General features: G+C 38.6%; 1 protein-coding gene across 1 annotated transcript in view; it reads right to left on the bottom strand.

Annotated features, from left to right (window-relative positions):
- Window positions 1–10,266, bottom strand: part of LOC133615091 (suppressor of cytokine signaling 3-like) — a 62,301-nt gene extending 52,035 nt beyond the window's left edge. Inside the window, exon 1 of the mRNA XM_061973439.2 lies at window positions 10,161–10,266. Within this exon, the coding sequence (XP_061829423.1) occupies window positions 10,161–10,207 (47 nt within the window). The 5' untranslated portion in view covers window positions 10,208–10,266. The remainder of the gene's footprint in view (window positions 1–10,160) is intronic.
- Between the last annotated feature and the right edge of the window lie 11,483 nt (window positions 10,267–21,749).

Here is a 21,749-nt window from a genome sequence, read left to right as displayed (position 1 = left end):
GATCTTGCCCCAAGTGGAGGACTTCAAGTACCTCGGAGTCTTGTTCACGAGTGAGGGAAGAGTGGATCGTGAGATCGACAGGCGGATCGGTGCGGCGTCTTCAGTAATGCGGACGCTGTATCGATCCGTTGTGGTGAAGAAGGAGCTGAGCCGGAAGGCAAAGCTCTCGATTTACCGGTCGATCTACGTTCCCATCCTCACCTATGGTCATGAGCTTTGGGTCATGACCGAAAGGACAAGATCATGGGTACAAACGGCCGAAATGAGTTTCCTCCGCCGGGTGGTGGGGCTCTCTCCCTTAGAGATAGGGTGAGAAGCTCTGTCATCCGGGGGGAGCTCAAAATAAAGCCGCTGCTCCTCCACATCGAGAGGAGTCAGATGAGGTGGTTCGGGTGGCATCTGGTCAGGATGCCACCCGAACGCCTCCCTAGGGAGGTGTTTCGGGCACGTCCGACCGGTAGGAGGCCACGGGGAAGACCCAGGACACGTTGGGAAGACTATGTCTCCCGGCTGGCCTGGGAACGCCTCGGGATCCCCCGGGAGGAGCTGGACGAAGTGGCTGGGGAGAGGGAAGTCTGGGCTTCCCTGCTTAGGCTGCTGCCCCCGCGACCCGACCTCGGATAAGCGGAAGAAGATGGATGGATGGATGGATGGCATCATAACTGATTGAATCTATTTTTTTTTTTTTTTACTTAGCCATAGTCAAACGAGATAGTTTAGATAGATAGAGATAGTTCTCAAGTTATTTTAGTGAATGTTTAATTAGTTGGTTTGATGATCAGGTGATTTGTTGGTTTGTTTCTTGGTAATTATCTGCATTGTGTGGCTCGTTAATTTGTTTAATTAGTTTAGTCATGTGTCAGTCAGTTGGTTGTGTTATGCAAAAACTTTTAAGGATATTAAGGGTGACTAAGAAAAAAGCTCAATTAAACTGCATTGGCAAAGGTCTGCACAGTACTGAGTGCCTTGTAAGTTGTCTTAGGTGTCAGAGAAAGCTAACACTTTATTGTCTGCAGCTGAAAATAAGGATGTGAGGTCATCGCTAAACACACACACACACACACACACACATATTGCTACATCTATCTGGCAAAGGCCGCATGCTGAGAATGGGCTGTTATTCATGGCCGGGCATTAGAATTGATCGGACCTGGCCTGCCCGGCACCGCCACCTCCGTGCCTTTATCAGTATCAAGTGGCGGGGAGACGGAGGAGCCGGTGGTGACATAATGGGGGATGTTCAGAATGGACTTTGATTCCCACCATAAAGCCTGGAAATAGCAGGCTGATGTCATTGGGAATGCTGGTAATAAATGTGTCTGCGCTGTAACATCAGCTTGGACTGATAGCTGAGAAGGCTGCGGTTTTTGAGAAGCACACACACACGCGTGCACGCTTGCAGAATTCAAATGCAAAGCCGTATGAATGGTTTAATGGCTATATCTGCATCATGACGCCATGCTCAACACTCTGTAACCTGATCCTGCAAGTTGCCGGTAAACTAGAGCGTGACGTTTCCACATAGACAAGGTTAACAAACCATATTCCAGCTACCTTCATGAATGGAGAAATGCATGGTTCGCGTGCGGAACCCTAGATCAGTGTTTTGCAACTACTGTGCCTCGCCGTGAGATACAGTCTGGTGTGCCATGGGAGTTTATGTAATTTCACCTAAAAGGGGGAAAAATATTGCTTGCAAACCAGTAATTATAATGTGCCGTTGTTGAGTGTCTGTACTGTCTAGAGCTCGGCAGAGTAACCGTGTAATACTCTTCCATATCCGTAGATGACATCAGGTAGCTAATTGCTTTGTAGATGTCGGGAACGACGACGATGGTTTGTCGTGATCACAATATTTAGACGACAGCTGGAAGCAGTGTACAGGTAAAAAGGTATCTAATGCTTAAACCAAAGATAAACAAAAGGCGAGTGCCGCTAAGAAAAGGCATTGAAGCTTAGGGAAGGCGATGCAAAACAAAACTAAAACTGAACTGGCTATAAAGTAAACAAAAACAGAATGCTGGACGACAGCAAAGACTTACACGTGTGGAGCAGAGACGGCGTCCACAAAGTACATCCGTACATGACATGATAATCAACAATGTCCCCACAAAGAAGGATGGCGTCCGCACAACTTAAATAGTCTTGATTGCTAAAGCAAAGCAGGTGCGGGGTTATAGTGCTAAAAAGAAGACGTGGAACTGCCAAAAAAAAACAGGAAAAGCCACCAAAATAGGAGTGAAAAACTAGAACTAAAACACTACGCACAGGAATAAAATAAGTCAGTGATAGGTAGTGATAGTAAACCTACACTGCAAAAACTGAAATCTAAGTAAGATTAAATATCTCAAATAAGGGTGATTATTGCTTATTTTCTGTCTGATACGATAATTCTTCTCACTAAGCAGATTTTATGCTAGTGTTTTACTTGTTTTAAGTGTTTTGGTCCTAAATGATCTCAGTAAGATATTACAGCTTGTTGCTGAGATTTGATGACCTATATTGAGTAAAACCTGCTTGAAACTAGAATATCAACTGTTGCAAAGCTGTGTCATCAACACTCACAAGTATAAAACTACTTTTTTAAAGTAATTTCTTATTTCAAGCATGTAAAAAAAAAAAAAAATCATGAGTTTGACACAATTGTGTCTCATAATTATAAAAAAAGGTGACAGCCAAATGGACTTTGCTGTTTTATTTTCAATGAAACAATAGAAAATACATACTCATATAGTAGTACAGTTGGCACAGTACAGTAAACTGACAGATAATATTTAAACATTTAACATTTGTAACAGAAATAGTTCATGCACATTCAGATTAATTCTTCAAAATTACAATACAAAATGTGGTCGGGGTGGGACGGGGGGCGTGGTTGGGGGCGTGGCTAAAAGGGGAGGAGTATATTTACAGCTAGAATTCACCAAGTCAAGTATTTCATATATATATATATATATATATATATATATATATATATATAAGAAATACTTGACATTCAGTGATATCTAGCTATATATATATATATATATATATATATATATACACACACACACACACACACACACCGGTATATATATATATATATATATACATAGCTAGATATCACTGAACGTCAAGTATTTCATATATATATATATATATATATATATATATATATATAAGAAATACTTGACGTTCAGTGATATCTAGCTATATATACCTGTATATATATATATATATATATATATATATATATATATATATATATATATATATATATATATATATATATATATATATATATTTATTTATTTATTTTTTATATACAGGTATATGTATATATATTTTTATTTATTTTTTTTTTTTTTAAATTATATATATATTTTTTAATTATATATATATATATATATATATATATATATATAAAATAAATACTTGAATTTCAGTGTTCATTTATTTACACATATACACACACATAACACTCATCTACTCATTGTTGAGTTAAGGGTTGAATTGTCCATCCTTGTTCTATTCTCTGTCACTATTTTTCGAACCATGCTGAACACCCTCTCTGATGATGCATTGATGTGTGGCACGCACAAAAGTGCTTTCATCAAATGCACTAGATGGCAGTATTGTCCTGTTTAAGAGTGTCACAACATTGCTGTTTACGGCAGACGAACTGCTTTACGGTATACAAAAAAGTGACTGCTGTTGTTGTGTGTTGTTGCCACGCTGGGAGGACGTTAATGAAACTGCCTAACAATAAACCCACATAAGAAACCAAGAACTCGCCCTCCATCATTCTATAGTTATAACGTGATTGGGCAGGTACGCTTTTTTATATTGTGGAGGACCTGAGTCCGCCTGAATTTCGGGAGGTTTTCGGGAGAAAATTAGTCCCGGGAGGTTTTCGGGAGAGGCGCTGAATTTCGGGGGTCTCCCGGAAAATCCGGGAGGGTTGGCAAGTATGAAGTACCCCCTAATGAATCAGAGCAAAGCATTTTTGGTTGAAAAAAAGAGATAAAGAAGTAAAATACAGCACTATGTCATCAGTTTCTGATTTAATAAATTGTATAACAGTGCAAAATATTGCTCATTTGTAGTAGTCTTTCTTGGACTATTTTGAAAAAAATATATAAAAATAACTAAAAACTTGTTGAAAAATAAACAAGTGATTCCATTATAAATAAAGATTTCTACACATAGAAGTAATCATCAACTTAAAGTGCCCTCTTTGGGGATTGTGATAGAGATCCATCTGGATTGATTAACATTTATTCAAAAAAAAAAAGAAATCTTTAACATCAATATTTATGGAACATGTCCACAAAAAATCTAGCTGTCAACACTGAATACTGCATTGTTGCATTGTAATGAATGGAATAGCCTACTTGATTTGATGTTCAGTTTATGAACTTACATTCATATTTTGTTGACGTATTATTCAATCAAGATTTTTGAATAGTTGCTATTTTTAGAATATTTAAAAAAAAAAATCTCACATACCCGTTGGCATACCTTCAAGTACCCCCATTTGAGAACCACTGCCCTAGATGGTCCCGTAGGACCTTTGCGCACATTGTCTAAGAGGCTGACTCAGGGGCAGATGGTTCACGATTCTCAAGCCTTGATCCCACCAGGAAGTCATTTTCTATGTGACTCAGCCTGCGGTGACCTTGCACGTAAATGTGTTCATACAATGAGGTCATATCAGGACACTACAAGTGGACTACACGCTATTGTTAAGCCTAGAATGGAGTCATTGTTAGCGTACACAGGTGTGTTTCTCCAAATAAACCTCCCCCCCCCAGCGACAAAAAATACTCCACGTGCGTCAAGCTGGTGGAGTAATAGCATGACACCCTTCCCCTGTTGTCATATGAGGGTAAATGACTTCATACGTGACAGCATGGTTCCACATTTAACCATTCTCAGTTTGACGTAGGCGGGCTATAATCAAATCTGTTTTCCTTACATGGTTGATTTCATGTGACCTGCTTTGAGACAGAGAAGGTGTTTTTTTTTTTTTGCCTTTTCAATCGATTATAAAATGTCTCCAACTATATGCCTGCAGGCATCCCGTCACACTCTCCTGACAGCATTACATTTGAAATCAATTGCCTAGTCAAGCATGTGAAATCCAGCAACTGACACCATTTAGTTTAAGTGGAGGATAAGAAAATACAATAAAATTAACTGAACCTGAGAGAAACACATACTTAGAGCCACACTGACAAGTATAACAAATAGTAGGCTACACAGCCTAAAAACACTGCTTTTCCTGGCTCAAATTGAGGCAGCGGTGGTACAATCCTGACCATGCACCAGAATTTAAAAGCAAAAAAAATTCTATTTACAGTAATATGCTATAAAGAACACTGTAAAGTGTGTTGTCATTTTTATTAATTTGATGGGTAGTGTTGCGTTTTGGACCAGTTGTTCCTCCCAGGGAATTCAAGTCACAAGTCGCTCCCGAGCTCTTTACGACACTTAAAGCTGAGTTGAAAAACCACCAGAGACAGAATAGGTATTTTGTAATATATTTGCAAAGCTTTGCATATACATTCAGACCAGTCCAGCATAGAACATTCAATTGCGTCGCCAAGATGGTCTGCCCCCCCGACCAAACCCTCTCCCCTCTTAAGTCCCTGGCAGTCATGTCTCTCTAGCCAAAACTAATGCCCATTATCGCTCTTTCTAACATTCCAAAGCTTCAAGGTTAACACACACAGTTTACTTGCAGACAAACAGAAAGAGAACAAATGGAAAAACACGAGCTGTTTTCAAATATGACTATGAAATAAAAGAAGTAACACTTAAATTCGGATATATGTAAATATCTGCCTCCGACAGTAGTTTGCTGTAAAATCATAAGTCAAGCAGATATTTAAGTACCGTATTTTCCGCACTATTAGCCGCACCTAAAAACCACAAATTTACTCAAAAGCTGACAGTGCGGCTTTTAACCCGGTGCGCTTTATATATGGATTAATATTACGATTCATTTTCATAAAGTTTCGATCTCGCAACTTCGGTAAACAGCCGCCATCTTTTTTCCCGGTAGAACAGGAAGCGCTTCTTCTTCTACGCAAGCAACCGCCAAGGTAAGCACCCGCCCCCATAGAACAGGAAGCGCTTCTTCTTCTACTGTAAGCAACCACCCGCCCGCGTAGAAGAAGAAAAAGCGCGCGGATATCACCGTACGTTTCATTTCCTTTGTGTGTTTACATCTGTAAAGACCACAAAATGGCTCCTACTAAGCGTCAGGGATCCGGTTCATGAAAGACGCAATCTCTCCATCCGCACACGGATTACCGGTACTATTTCACAGCAACTGATATTCCTGTGAACCGCACTGGATACAACGGGAGCACGTACGGTGATTATTCGCACCACAGGGAATGAGAAGTCATCCTTCACTGTGGTTCTAGCTTGCCATGCTAATGGCCAGAACCTTCCACCCATGGTGATATTCAAAAGAAAGACCTTGCCAAAAGAGACCTTTCCAGCCGGCGTCATCATAAAAGCTAACTCGAAGGGATGGATGAAGAAAAGATGAGCGAGTGGTTAAGGTAAGTTTAAGTTTACGCGAAGAGGCCGGGTGGCTTTTTTCACGCAGCTCTGTCCATGTTGATATACGTATGTTTGTGATTGCACATTTGCGTACATTTTGGGAGTGAACAGAGTTGTTAGAACGCTGGTTTTTAATATATTATTAAAGTTTGACTGACCTATCTGACTGTTTTTTTGACATTCCTTTAGCGCAGTTAGATGCGACTTACAACACCGGGCAGCTTATAGGTGGACAAAGTTTTGAAATATGCCGTTCATTGAAGGCGCGGCTTTTAACCCAGGGCGCCTTATGGTGCGGAAAATACGGTATTTATTTCTATTTAGACCAAAAAAATGTTTGGAAAGTATGATAATAGATAGGTAGGTAGGTCTTTATTGTCATTGCACAAGTACAACGAAACTTTGTTTTCAGCACAAACCCGTTCAAAATTAGACAAACAAACAGTATACAGCAGGGGTGGGCAATTAATTTTTACCGGGGGCCGCATGAGCAACCCGAGCACTGCTGGAGGGCCACATCGACAATATTTCAATTAAATTTTGCTCAATATTATTTTTGATGTATACCGTAAGATAAATAATTTAAAAAAAAATAATAATAATAATAATACTTTAATTTAAAGGGGAACATTATCACCAGACCTATGTAAGCGTCAATATATATCTTGATGTTGCAGAAAAAAGACCATATATTTTTTGAACCGATTTCCGAACTCAAAATGGGTGAATTTTGGCGAATTAAACGCCTTTCTAATATTCGCTCTCGGAGCGTTGTGACGTCACATCGGGAAGCAATCCGCCATTTTCTCAAACACCGAGTCAAATCAGCTCTGTTATTTTCCGTTTTTTCGACTGTTTTCCGTACCTTGGAGACATCATGCCTCGTCGGTGTGTTGTCGGAGGGTGTAACAACACGAACAGGGACGGATTCAAGTTGCACCAGTGGCCCAAAGATGCGAAAGTGGCAAGAAATTGGACGTTTGTTCCGCACACTTTACCGACGAAAGCTATGCTACGACAGAGATGGCAAGAATGTGTGGATATCCTGCGACACTCATAGCAGATGCATTTCCAACGATAAAGTCAAAGAAATCTGCCGCCAGACCCACATTGAATCTGCCGGAGTGTGTGAGCAATTCAGGGACAAAGGACCTCGCTAGCACGGCAAGCAATGGCGGCAGAAAAAACACGATTCGATCCGTTTCTTCTTCGGTAGTAGCCTCAGGTCTTTCCGGTGCACTGCTGTCAATATAGCGCCTCTATAGTGGCGCAACGCTGCAACTGCAGTTAAAATACGTAGCTGCCGCAGAGGGATATCAATCGCTCAATCAACACAACCAGTTCAACGTTGTGTTAAACGATTTCAATCGATCGGGCTGGGGGCGGCACAAAATTAGATGTCATGCAATTTTGAAGGAAAAAACATGTTTATGATTTGTTTTTTTGTTTTTTGGGGGAGAAACAAGATCATTCAAAACAAGTTTTGCTTTTATTTTATCAAAAATCTAACAAAAGTAACCCATATTTACCAGCTGGAAACTGAAGTGCCAGAAAGCCGTTGCATCATTTTTAAAGACAAAATGTTCTAGAATTTTGTAGGGGAAAATCAGTAAATGTTGTAGTTTTACTAAAATAAAGTCCAAATATGAAAATACATGACTTAATGAGGAAAAATTCCTACAATTTTGATCGAATTAGTGTTAAGAGTTTCTCCAGATTCTCTGAACCTTTTGATGATATTACGGACCGTAGATGGTGAAATCCCTACATTCCTTGCAACAGCTCGTTGAGAAATGTTGTTCTTAAACTGTTGGACAATTTACTCACACATTTGTCCACAAAGTGGTGACCCTCGCCTCGTCCTTGTTTGTGAATGACTGAGCATTTCATACAAGCTGCTTTTATACCCAATCATGGCACCCACCTGTTCCCAACTAGCCTGTTCACCTGTGGGATGTTCCAAATAAGTGTTTGATGAGCATTCCTCAACTTTCTCAGTCTTTTTTGCCACTTGTGCCAACTTTTGTGAAACATGTTGCAGGCATCAAATTCCAAATGAGCTAAAAAAAATGACAAAGTTTACCAGTTGGAACATTAAGTATCTTGTCTTTGCAGTCTATTCAATTGAATATAAGTTGAAAAGGATTTGCAAAACATTTTATTCTGTTTTTATTTACCATTTACACAACGTGCCAACTTCACTGGTTTTGGGGTTTGTATTATTACCATACTCTCTGATGTATAGTTGCATTAAGGTGAGGACTATTTTCCCCTCTCCCTTCAGGCAGGGGACTACAGTCCATCCAGACCCACACCTCCCGCCACCTGAACAGTTTTTTCCCTCGGCCATCAGGCACATGAACAATAACAAGATCTGATAGCTCAGTTACAGCTCTTTTTATTACCCATTCTGTGTTATATGTGTTTTATGTTGCACGATTGCACCAAGGAAAATTCCTAGTTTGCGAACCCATTCTCAAACAGTGGCAATAAAAACAATTCTGATTCTGACTGTTGAGGATGTTGTCAAGTTGCACTAGTAGTTATGACAGTTAAGACTCTACAGCGCGCTAACATTGCAGTTTGCAATTGTTTTCCAGGAATAACATCACATCATAACAAATGAGTGTTGCAATAAAAGCCAAGCTTCGAGTACCGCAGCTTTCCTTTTTCCTTGCACTTTGCATTGAAGGCATTTCCTTTTGTTCCCCATAACTGGGCGCTCCCTAAAGCCAGGAAATTCTCCTGGAGTGTCTCCAAAAACAACCGCCTCCTTTATTCCCCCACTATCCCACTTCCCTGCCCGAAATTCTACCAAGTACTCTGCGTCCCAACCGGCCAGTAAACAAACCATCTGGCTATTCCAGAAACCCATTTTGGTTGCACCAAATCTTCATCCAGACACAGTAACATTAGTGATCTCTCGTGTTGCACTACCAAAGTGAACAATAATGCACCTCTGTTTGCATTTTTTTTTTTTTAAACTTCCCAGAATGAAAGCCACACACAACTCTCAATGAACGTGCACATATTTTCTCCTGTTTGTGCAACAACACAGTATCTCTGCAGCAGGATATGCACAAGCTCCTAAAAAAAAAAAAAAAAAAAAAACTACATTCCTTCCAGTAAGTGTAATGAATGCTGGCAACACTGGCTCACATTACATCACTACTAGCCGCCATATACTCATTTTAGAGTCTGTTAACATGGCAAATTATTCACATGAGCTTTCATTGGCTGCATGTATTCCCACTTGCAGCTGGTTGATAAGATAACATAACAACTTCATTACTTTCACTTAGGTCATAGCTGCAGATTCCCTGGAAGCCAGAAGTTAAACTATGCCCTGCTTCTCTGAACATTTATGATTGTGGACGTTGACATTTTAGGAAGCATCGATGTAAACAGTCATTAAACTATATAGTAAAGCTGTACAATAACATGAAAGCAGCTTTAGACTCAATACAACAGCACCCTCTTGAGGTAGCTCAGTGTTAGTGCAGGCTAATGCTAACAAGAGCACATTACGAACATAAAAAAAAAACATTATCTCTTGTAGATTAACAACACATGGTAAAATTATGCACGACGTGTCGCTTACTCACCCTATCGGTATTGAAAGGAAAGGAAAGAAAAGCCAGCTATTCGCCATTTGCAACGGAGAAAAACACCAATCATACCACCTGTGGCTTCCGGCGTATGTCTAGGGGGGCGCAAGCTCGCTACTGCGCGTGCGCGTTTAATTGGCGCCCATCTATGAGCAGAATTTTATTTTTTTTTATTTTTTTTTTTTATATAAATTGCAACATTTATAAACAATTGAGAAATAATAATCAAAATAAGTACAAAAAACAGTACAAAACAGCGCCAGGGGGTTGTAAACTCAAAGTAACTAAAATAGAATGCAATATATATATATATATATATATATATATATATATATATATATATATATATATATATATATATATATAACTAAGTGCAAAGCCATAGGCTCACACAATTTCAGTAAATAATGTAAATTTGGGACACAGCATCATCGTTTTCACAGCTTCTTGGTTGTTAACCTTTGAGCGGAATTTACGGCGCGTCTTTATCGTGACAAAATACGTAAGAAGTTTGCGTTTATGGTCACTTGAGAAACAGCATTATAACAAAAAAAATGATAGCTAGAATATGTCATATGTCATTATGATCATTTATATTTTTCATGGCTGTTTTAATTAATTAATAGTATTTATATTTATTTAATGACATTTATTATTTATCCAATTTAATAGTGAATATTTTATGTAATTTTAATTAAAAACAGACTTGCTGACATTTTTAATGACTTGCATTTTTTTGCTTATCTAATGACTTATTTATATAATTGCCTTTTTTTTTATGTTGCAGCGGATTAAAATGTGTAGTGCAGCATGAATTGAATCCTATCTTAGACAAACATTATTGATCCACAAGGGAAATTGTTCCACACCGTAGCTCAGTTCCAAAGGATGGAAAGGGTAAGGATGAAAAGGCTAATGCAGGTATTAAGTAGACTAAAAATGTACCATAGTAGCAATACAAAATATAACATATATGTAATATTTACATATTATATATACAGTATACAATATATACTAATATATTATATTTTTATAATATATACGATATATAACAAATCCCAATTACAGTATATGTAACAACTGCAGCAAAAAAAAAAAGGTGTGTACAAATATATATATATATATATATATATATATATATATATATATATATATATATATATATATATATATATATATATATATATATATATATACATATATATATATATATATACATATATATATATATACATACATCTATTTTGTACAGTACAGGCCAAAAGTTTGGACACACCTTCTCATTCAATGCGTTTTCTTTATTTTCATGACTATTTACATTGTAGATTGTCACTGAAGGCATCAAAACTATGAATGACCACATGTGGAGTTAAGTACTTAACAAAAAAAGGTGAAATAACTGAAAGAAAAAAAAAATATATATATATATATATATATATATATATATACATATACATATATATATATATATATATATATATATATATATATATATATATATATATATATATATACATACATACCTGCCAACTTTTGAAATCAGAAAAACCTAGTAGCCAGGGTCCAGGGGCCGCAGGCCCCGGTAGGTCCAGGACAAAGTCCTGGTGGGGGGTTCAGGTTCGCCCCCTGACGCAAAATGATTATTAGCATTCAGACAGGTTAAAATGTTGCTAAAACCATCACTTTTCTATCAGTCACAGTGACTTTTCAAAACAAAAATATTACAGCAAAAATCATATGGGTTGATTGACATGTTTATTCTGTAAGATAACTTCAATAGTTTGAAATTATTTTGACAGTTAATGCCAGTTATCCTGTCAACCTTTCACAAGACTTCAATTTGTTAATTGAAAGTATAAACAGTATAAACACTTTTTACAGTAAACAAATGGTAAAACAGTACTAAACAATTCCATTAAAAAAAAAATTGGTGTCATTATTAACTTTCTGTCCAAGCTTGTATAATCTACTGCCTTGTTCAATTGTAAAAAATATTCTGTGCCTAAAATTCACATTTCTATCACAATTATCATACTGTAAACATGGTAAGCTAACTTCATTAAAATTAATAATCCTGTCAATAGCATGGAATTACAATTCAAATGTAGTTTTTTTGTAAGCCTTTCAAAAGAATTCAAAATATGAAAACTTAATGAAAATTAATTTAAGCCATCAGACACTTGAAAAGTGGCACATCACATCTCTAATGTAATCATTTTAACTTTTCAACAGAAATAGCACTGCAAAAATATTAAGGACATACTTCTGTATTTTGGTAGTTATGCTGTCAACATTTAACAAGATTTCTTCAACTTGGACTTGAAAGCATAAATAGTATAAACACTTTTAACAGTATAACAGTACTAAACAATTCCAATAGATAACATTGGTGTCATTACCTTTTTGTGGCTAAAATCCGAAAAACGTTGAAAGTTTTCCACTTGTATCGCTAGCAACGGCATTAGACTTGTGTTTTTTTGTCCCAACGTGGTCTTTTACATCGCTAATTCCTCCATGTCCGATCGAAAAATCTTGTCTGCACAAGGTGCAATTCGCGTAGTTTTCACCCTTTTTGGAACGGATAATTATTCCCGGATAGGCTTTTGAATATTCTTCACGGAATGACTGCAGTTTTCTTTTCGGTTTAAGACTCGTTTGCGATTTTTCTCCGGCTGATTCCATGATCGTTCGCTCGTTTGGAAACAATGGCAACTAGTGCCTCGTGCTTGGCAGCGGTGCTATAAATAGCCTCGCGCATGGCATTCGGAATGGCTCGATAGGAAGTTACGGGAAGCAGTGTCGATTGTCATTGTTGTTACGCGATTTCGTGAATAAAACTTTTAAAAAAAATAAAAATTTTAATTAATGAAAAAACGTATTTTTTATCACTGCAACCGTAACCCGGAATAGGTTGATGAAAACCGAACCGTACTAATTACGGGAAAACCGGAGTAGTTGGCAGGTATGTATATATATATATATATATATATATTGTAGTTTCTTCAAAATAGCCACCCTTTGCTCTGATTACTGTTTTAATAAAAATAATAATAATACATTTTATTGGGTATAGCGCTTTTCAGAGTACTCAAAGACGCTTTACAGGATAAAAAATGTTTGAATATAAAACAATTCAAAGTAATAATAATATAAAATATAGGAAATATAAAAGCAGTACATTGTAAAATACATAAAAACACTGGACATTTGCAAGACGGGACATTACAAGACGCAGAACACTAATCACAGGTTAAAAGCAGATCTGAAGAGGTGTGTTTTGAGAAGGCTTTTGAAGGTAGGAAGGTCTTGGGTTTGGGAAGAGAGTTCCAGAGGGAGGTTTTGCACACTCTTGGCATTCTCTCCATGAGCTTCAAGAGGTAGTCACTTGAGAGATGTCCGATAATATCGGCCTGCCAATATTATCGGCCGATAAATATGTTAAAATGTAATATCGGAAATTATCGGTATCGTTTTTTTTTTTTATTATCGGTATCGTTTTTTTTGTTTTGTTTTGTTTTGTTTTTTAATTAAATCAACATAAAAAACACAAGATACACTTACAATTAGTGCACCAACCCAAAAAACCTCCCTCCCCCATTTACACTCATTCACACAAAAGGGTTGTTTCTTTCTTGTCATGACTTGGTCCTGGGGTTTAGTTTTTCTAGAAGGCAACGGAAAGTTGGCTCGGGCGAGACGGGAATGAGAGTACATAATTTATTTTTTTACACTAAAAAAGGACAAAAAAAAGAGTACAAACGAAAAGCGCGCACAGTGGCGGAGAACAAACTATGAAACCAAAAGACTATAGCATTAATAAACAAAAACTTACCTGGCTTGGACTAAAGTTGCAGCATGAAAGATGGACATGAAAAAACAAGTGTCAGGAATGTGAAGAGCAAAAATGTGGGATGTCACCAGAAAGACAAACTGAAAACAATGAACTTAACTACTACAGACATGATTAACGAAAACAGGTGCGTCACTCAAAACGTGAAACAGGTGCGTGACGTGACAGGTGAAAACTAATGGGTTGCTATGGTGACAAACAAGAGTGCACAATGAGTCCAAACGTGGAACAGGTGAAACTAATGGGGTAATCATGGAAACAAGACAAGGGAGTGAAAAGCCAGAAACTAAAGAGTCCAATAACTAAACAAAACATGACTTAAACAAAACATGATTACACAGACATGACATTTCTGTTATTAATATTCTGGTTCCTACATTATATATCAATATATATCAATACAGTCTGCAAGGGATACAGTCCGTAAGCACACATGATTGTGCGTGCTGCTGGTCCACTAATAGTACTAACCTTTAACAGTTCATTTTACTCATTTTCATTACTTACTAGTTTCTATGTAACTGTTTTTATATTGTTTTACTTTCTTTTTTCCATCCATCCATCCATTTTCTACCGCTTATTCCCTTCTGGGTTGCTGGAGCCTATCTCAGCTACAATCGGGCGGAAGGCGGGGTACACCCTGGACAAGTCGCCACCTCATCGCAGGGCCAACACAGATAGACAGACAACATTCACACACTTTCTTTTTTATTCAAGAAATTTGTTTTAATTTATTTATCTTATTTTGTCCCTTTGTCACCGATTCTGTTCATAACTTTTATGGACAGAATTTCTAGGCGCAGTCAAGGCGTTGAGGGGATCTGGTTTGGTGGCTGCAGGATTAGGTCTCTGCTTTTTGCAGATGATGTGGTCCTGATGGCTTCATCTGGCCAGGATCTTCAGCTCTCACTGGATCGGTTCGCAGCCGAGTGTGAAGCGACTGGGATGAGAATCAGCACCTCCAAGTCCGAGTCCATGGTTCTCGCCCGGAAAAGGGTGGAGTGCCATCTCCGGGTTGGGGAGGAGATCTTGCCCCAAGTGGAGGAGTTCAAGTACCTCGGAGTCTTGTTCACGAGTGAGGGAAGAGTGGACAGGCGGATCGGTGCGGCGTCTTCAGTAATGCGGACGCTGTATCGATCCGTTGTGGTGAAGAAGGAGCTGAGTCGGAAGGCAAAGCTCTCAATTTACCGGTCGATCTACGTTCCCATCCTCACCTATGGTCATGAGCTTTGGGTTATGACCGAAAGGACAAGATCACGGGTACAAGCGGCCGAAATGAGTTTCCTCCGCCGGGTGTCGGGGCTCTCCCTTAGAGATAAGGTGAGAAGCTCTGTCATCCGGGGGGAGCTCAAAGTAAAGTCGCTGCTCCTCCACATGGAGAGGAGCCAGATGAGGTGGTTCGGGCATCTGGTCAGGATGCCACCCGAACGCCTCCCTCGGGAGGTGTTTAGGGCACGTCTGACCGGTAGGAGGCCACGGGGAAGACCCAGGACACGTTGGGAAGACTATGTCTCCCGGCTGGCCTGGGAACGCCTCGGGATCCCCCGGGAGGAGCTGGACGAAGTGGCTGGGGAGAGGGAAGTCTGGGCTTCCCTGCTTAGGCTGCTGCCCCCGCGACCCAACCTCGGATAAGCGGTAGAAGATGGATGGATGGATGGATGGATATCTTATTTTATTTTTATTTTATTTTTTTAAAGTACCTTATCTGAACCATACCTGGTTGTCAAAATTAGGCATAATAATGTGTTAATTCCACGACTGTATATATCGGTTGATATCGGTATCGGTAATTAAAGAGTTGGACAATATCGGAATATTGGCAAAAAGCCATTATAGGACATCCCTACTTGAAATGGTTTTCACTTCACAGATGTCATAGTTGTGATGCCTTCAGTGACAATCTACAATGTAAATAGTCATGAAAATAAAGAAAACGCATTGAAATGAGAAGATGTGTCCAAACTACTTTTGATTGATTGATTGATTGATTGATTGAAAAGATCATTTTGCAACATTTCCAAATAAATAGCCTTAAAGGCGGTATTCAACCCACATGATGGTAATGTTTTTGATCGCGGCGTCATTTATTATCCTACGTTCTGTACAAACATTTTTAAAAACCCGATGATTCCTGCAGGATGAAAAAAGGCGAGCAAGCTTTGTTGTGGCTGCTTTCTGAGAAATGCTGCCCTCAGGATGCATTTACTGTCCCTCTCTAGTGTGCGATGTTCTTGGGAGTGATTTATTGTTCCACCCGTAAAAAATATTGGCTGGGAGCGCAAATGCATTCAAAGTGCATTTCCAACAAATACGGGCTTTGTCCAAACTGCACGTGCACTCAGCAGCTGCATGGATCCCAGACAACGATGTTCTCGCAAGAAACAGTTGGGTTTATTTGCGTGCGGCCTGTGTGACATTCTTTTGCTTTTTTTTTTTGCTTTTGGCCCTCTGCGAGCCAGCTGAGGTCAGGTCTGGACACCATGGGGTGCGCGGTTCTCCCGCCACGGTGGTGCAGGAGGAGTGAGGCATTCATTGGCGGTGGGAGGGGTAGACACTTCTGGGAAACAGCTCGGCCCTAATTGGAGCCTGAACTGGTCTCACGTGTCTTCAGTTTAGGAGAGCGAGGACTCCGTTGCTTGGGGACCCTGGTGTGGGTGTGGGTGGGTTTTGGCCCTCATGGGCCGAAACGGGAGTTGTCATTGCCGTCAAGGATTTTTTTTTTATTGTTTTTAGATTACACCTACACTTGCTACTACTACAAACCCCGTTTCCATATGAGTTGGGAAATTGTGTTAGATGTAAATACAATGATTTGCAAATCCTTTCCCACCCATATTCAATTAAATGCACTACAAAGACAACATATTTGATGTTCAAACTCATAAACTTTTTTTTTTTTTTTTTGCAAATAATAATTAACTTACAATTTCATGGCTGCAACACGTGCCAAAGTAGTTGGGAAAGGGCATGTTCACCACTGTGCTACATGGCCTTTCCTTTTAACAACACTCAGTAAACGTTTGGGAACTGAGGAGACACATTTTTTAAGCTTCTCAGGTGTAATTCTTTCCCATTCTTGCTTGATGTACAGCTTAAGTTGTTCAACAGTCCGGGGGTCTCTGTTGTGGTATTTTAGGCTTCATAATGCACCACACATTTTCAATGGGAGACAGGTCTGGACTACAGGCAGGTCAGTCTAGTACCCGCACTCTTTTACTATGAAGCCACGTTGACGTAATGCTGAAATAAGCAGGGGCGTCCATGGTAACGTTGCTTGGATGGCAACATATGTTGCTCCAAAACCTGAATGTACCTTTCAGCATTAATGGCGCCTTCACAGATGTGTAAGTTACCCATGTCTTGAGCACTAATACACCCCCATACCATCACAGATGCTGGCTTTTCAACTTTGCGCCTATAACAATCCAGATGGTTCTTTTCCTCTTTGGTCCGGAGGACACGACGTCCACAGATTCCAAAAACAATTTGAAATGTGGACTCGTCAGACCACAGAACACTTTTCCACTTTGTGTCAGTCCATCTTAGATGAGCTCAGGCCCAGCGAAGCCGACGGCGTTTCTGGGTGTTGTTGATAAACGGTTTTCGCCTTGCATAGGAGAGTTTTAACTTGCACTTACAGATGTAGCAACCAACTGTAGTTACTGACAGTGGGTTTTTGAAGTGTTCCTGAGCACATGTGGTGATATCCTTTACACGCTGATGTCGCTTGTACAGTACAGCCTGAGGGATCGAAGGTCACACACGGGCTTAGCTGCTTACGTGCAGTGATTTCTCCAGATTCTCTGAATCCTTTGATGATATTACGAACCGTAGATGGTGAAATCCCTAAATTCCTTACAATAGCTGGTTGAGAAAGGTTTTTCTTAAACTGTTCAACAATTTGCTCACGCATTTGTCGACAAAGTGGTGACCCTCGCTCCATCCTTGTTTGTGAATGACTGAGCATTTCATGGAATCTACTTTTATACCCAATCATGGCACCCACCTGTTCCCAATTTGCCTGTTCACCTGTGGGATGTTCCAAATAAGTGTTTGATGAGCATTCCTCAACTTTATCAGTATTTATTGCCACCTTTCCCAACTTCTTTGTCACGTGTTGCTGGCATCAAATTCTAAAGTTAATGATTATTGGCAAAAAATATATATATATTTATCAGTTTGAACATCAAATATGTTGTCTTTGTAGCATATTCCACTGAATATGGGTTGAAAAGGATTTGCAAATCATTGTATTCCGTTTATATTTACATCTAACACAATTTCCCAACTCATATGGAAACGGGGTTTGTAAAAATAGTGAGAATAATAATAAAGATATCACTATAACAGCACATAATATGTGTTTTTCAACTGACAACCATACTACTACTACAGCTACAACCAATAATGGTTTTGGTTTATTTCAAACATGCATACAGTTACAATATGGTACATTGCATATCTCCAATTTTTCATTACAACCTGACCGAATAGTAATAAAAAAAATAATGCTAATGTTATCGTTATTGAAGTACATAATTTGTATGTATTTTAAACTGGTCTGATCTACTACTACCACTACTATTACTTCTAAAACTATCACTAATAATAATAATAAGAGATGTTCGATAATGGCTTTTTTGCCCATATCCGATATTGTCCAACTCTTAATTACCGATTCCGATATCAACCGATACCGATATATACAGTCGTGGAATTAACACATTATTATGCCTAATTTTGTTGTGATGCCCCGCTGGATGCATTAAACAATGTAACAAGGTTTTCCAAAATAAATCAACTCAAGTTATGGAAAAAAAATGCCAACATGGCATTGCAATATTTATTATTAAAGTCAAAAAGTGCATTATTTTTTTTAACATGCCTCAAAACAGCAGCTTGGAATTTGGGACATGCTCTAAGGTTGAGATGGGCGGGGTTTTTTGTAGGGGGGGTGTATATTGAAGCGTCCCAGAAGAGTTAGTGCTGCAAGGGGTTCTGGGCATTTGTTCTGTTGTGTTTATGTTGTGTTACGGTGCAAATGTTCTCCCGAAATGTGTTTTGTCATTCTTGTTTGGTGTGGGTTCACAGTGTGGCGCATATTTGTAACAGTGTTCAAGTTGTTTATACGGCCACCCTCAGTGTGACCTGTATGGCTATTGACCAAGTATGCTTGGCATTCACTTGTGTGTGTGAAAAGCCGTAGATATTATGTGACTGGGCCGGCACGCAAAGGAGCTCTGTACTTCTCCCTACGTCCGTGTACACAGCGGTGTTTTAAAAAGTCATACATTTTACTTTTTGAAACCGATACCGATCATTTCCAATATTACATTTTAAAGCATTTATCGGCCGATAATATCGGCAGTCCGATATTATCGGACATCCCTAAAAATAATCACTCTTTATAGCCACAGTTTGTATTATTTATAAGTCTGCAACAGTTACAACAATAACAATAGTATCTAATATGTGTAGTAGTAGTTTATTTATTATGTATATACAGTACAGGCCAAAAATTTGGACACACCTTCTCATTCTCATTCTTTATTTTTATGACTATTTACATTGTAGATTGTCACTGAAGGCATCACAACTATGACAGCTGTGAAGTGAAAACCATTTCAGGTGACTACCTCTTGAAGCTCATGGAGAGAATGCCAAGAGTGCGCAAAACAGTAATCAGAGTAAAGGGTGGCTATATGGAAGAAACTAGAATATAAAACATGTTTTCAGTTATTTCACTTTTTTTATGTTAAGTACATAACTCCACATGTGTTCATTCATAGTTTTGATGCCTTCAGTGCATCATACACAATTCCTTTACAAGGACTTAAAAATACGTTGTTGTCCGAAAAGATGCAAACAAAATAACTTCTACTAGCTAAACATACAGTACTATAAGTTTGTTTTTTTAGTTTTTTTTATTGAACAACAAACAAACATTAATAATTCACTCAACAGTCAAGGCACTTTCAACAACAAGGAAAGAAAACAAAAGCAAATACAGATAGAGTATTAAATCCATCCATCCATTTTCTACCGCTTATTCCCTTTGGGGTCGCGGGGGGTGCTGGAGCCTATCTCAGCTGAATTCGGGCGGAAGGCGGGGTACACCCTGGACAAGTCGCCACCTCATCACAGGGCCAACACAGATAGACAAGACAACATTCACACACTAGGGCCAATTTACCTATCCCCAGGATAGGTTGATTGGTTGATTGATAAATAATAATAAAAAATATAAAAAAATAAAAAAAGACAAAAAGGGCTACCTATATCATTTTAAATGTTTTTTCAACAAAGATATAAATTTAAGGGCTTTTGTACTTTTAATCATTCTCCAAGATTTGATTGATCATTCTAATGCAATTAGAAAATGTAGGACTTACTTTCATAAATCGACATTTATGTAGAAAAAATGTTGCCTGGAGCATAATAATGTTGACAAACATTTCTATGTCACAGTCGTTTATATTACCGTACTATAAGTCTACACTGCAACACACGACCATTTAAAAAGTTAGTTTTTTTCGCCCCCTTGTGGTTAATATTAACAAGTGCAACGCTTCAGTGCCAAACTTGCAGTCTTTATGACGTATTGGCCATGGCAACAATAACTCATATACAAGCCTTGTTTTTATAATTCTACGAATATATATTTTTTTCACTATCGGAGTTATAGTTTAAAGATTATTCATCCTACTTAGAATTGTTTGTAGCGTTTTAATCATCGTATATGTGATATATTTGTATGGCTGTTTAGCACAAGAGACTCGGACGTCAACGTGGTTCTACGCAAGCTTTATTTTCCAACGCATCTACGTAAACAATATACTCAATGTACGTAACTGCACTTCGACATTTCCAGTCTGTCAACAATTGCTATCCCGCGAGAATCAAAGTATATATCTTCATATATTACATTATTTGGCTAAGTTTTGGAAATAAAATAGTGAAATTATGAGCTCGGCAATAAAAACAGCAGTTTTTTTAAAGACGGCATGTTTGTGGACACCTAGTTGTAGTGTCGTATTTTTGCCACACAGTGTCGCTGTTTTACAAACTTGCAGTCTTTATGATGTATCGGCCATGGCAACAATTATAACAGCCAATATGCACGAGAAATGCATGCTAGTTTATATGGTGCCGGCAGTTGAGCATGGCGCGCATTTGACACAACGCTAAAACCGTAAAATGGTCTGAAATTAATCATGTAGGGTAGAAATTGTTACACAAAAACGTGCTTCATATTTCACTCTTTCTATCTACTTACATGTGATCAATGGATGGCGCACCGTATTGCCTGATTATCGGGATTCTGGAATTTGCAAAGTTGTCGAGCTTCGTCTTTGTCTCACGGAAGCTTCTACGCGCATGCGTGCAGCCTTGACTCAGCTCAGCTGACGTCAGATTGTTCGAAAAACACAACACGTTCGGGGAACGTTAGGGAAACGTTACTACATAATGTATATAAAGTAAATTTGCGAAAAAAAACATTTCGAAAAGCCTAACGGTCGCTGTTTCCATTGCAGGCAAATATTTTGTGTGTCAGATAGGTTTTGATATGTACTGAGAATGTTCTTAGAATGTTCTCATCTTGCATAACCAAACGAGAACCATACAGTAACGTTACGCTAACGATAGTTTCCAAATACCAACGAATGACTTCTGAAGAAGGGTGGATCTATCTGTAGCCTAGTTAAACAATAATTTGCCCCGTCAGTGTCATATTT

The sequence above is a fragment of the Nerophis lumbriciformis genome, linkage group LG22, assembly GCF_033978685.3.
Source record: "Nerophis lumbriciformis linkage group LG22, RoL_Nlum_v2.1, whole genome shotgun sequence".
Taxonomy (NCBI): domain Eukaryota; kingdom Metazoa; phylum Chordata; class Actinopteri; order Syngnathiformes; family Syngnathidae; genus Nerophis; species Nerophis lumbriciformis.
Note: the sequence above shows the minus strand (reverse complement) of the source record. Positions and strands in the feature narration are given on the sequence as shown.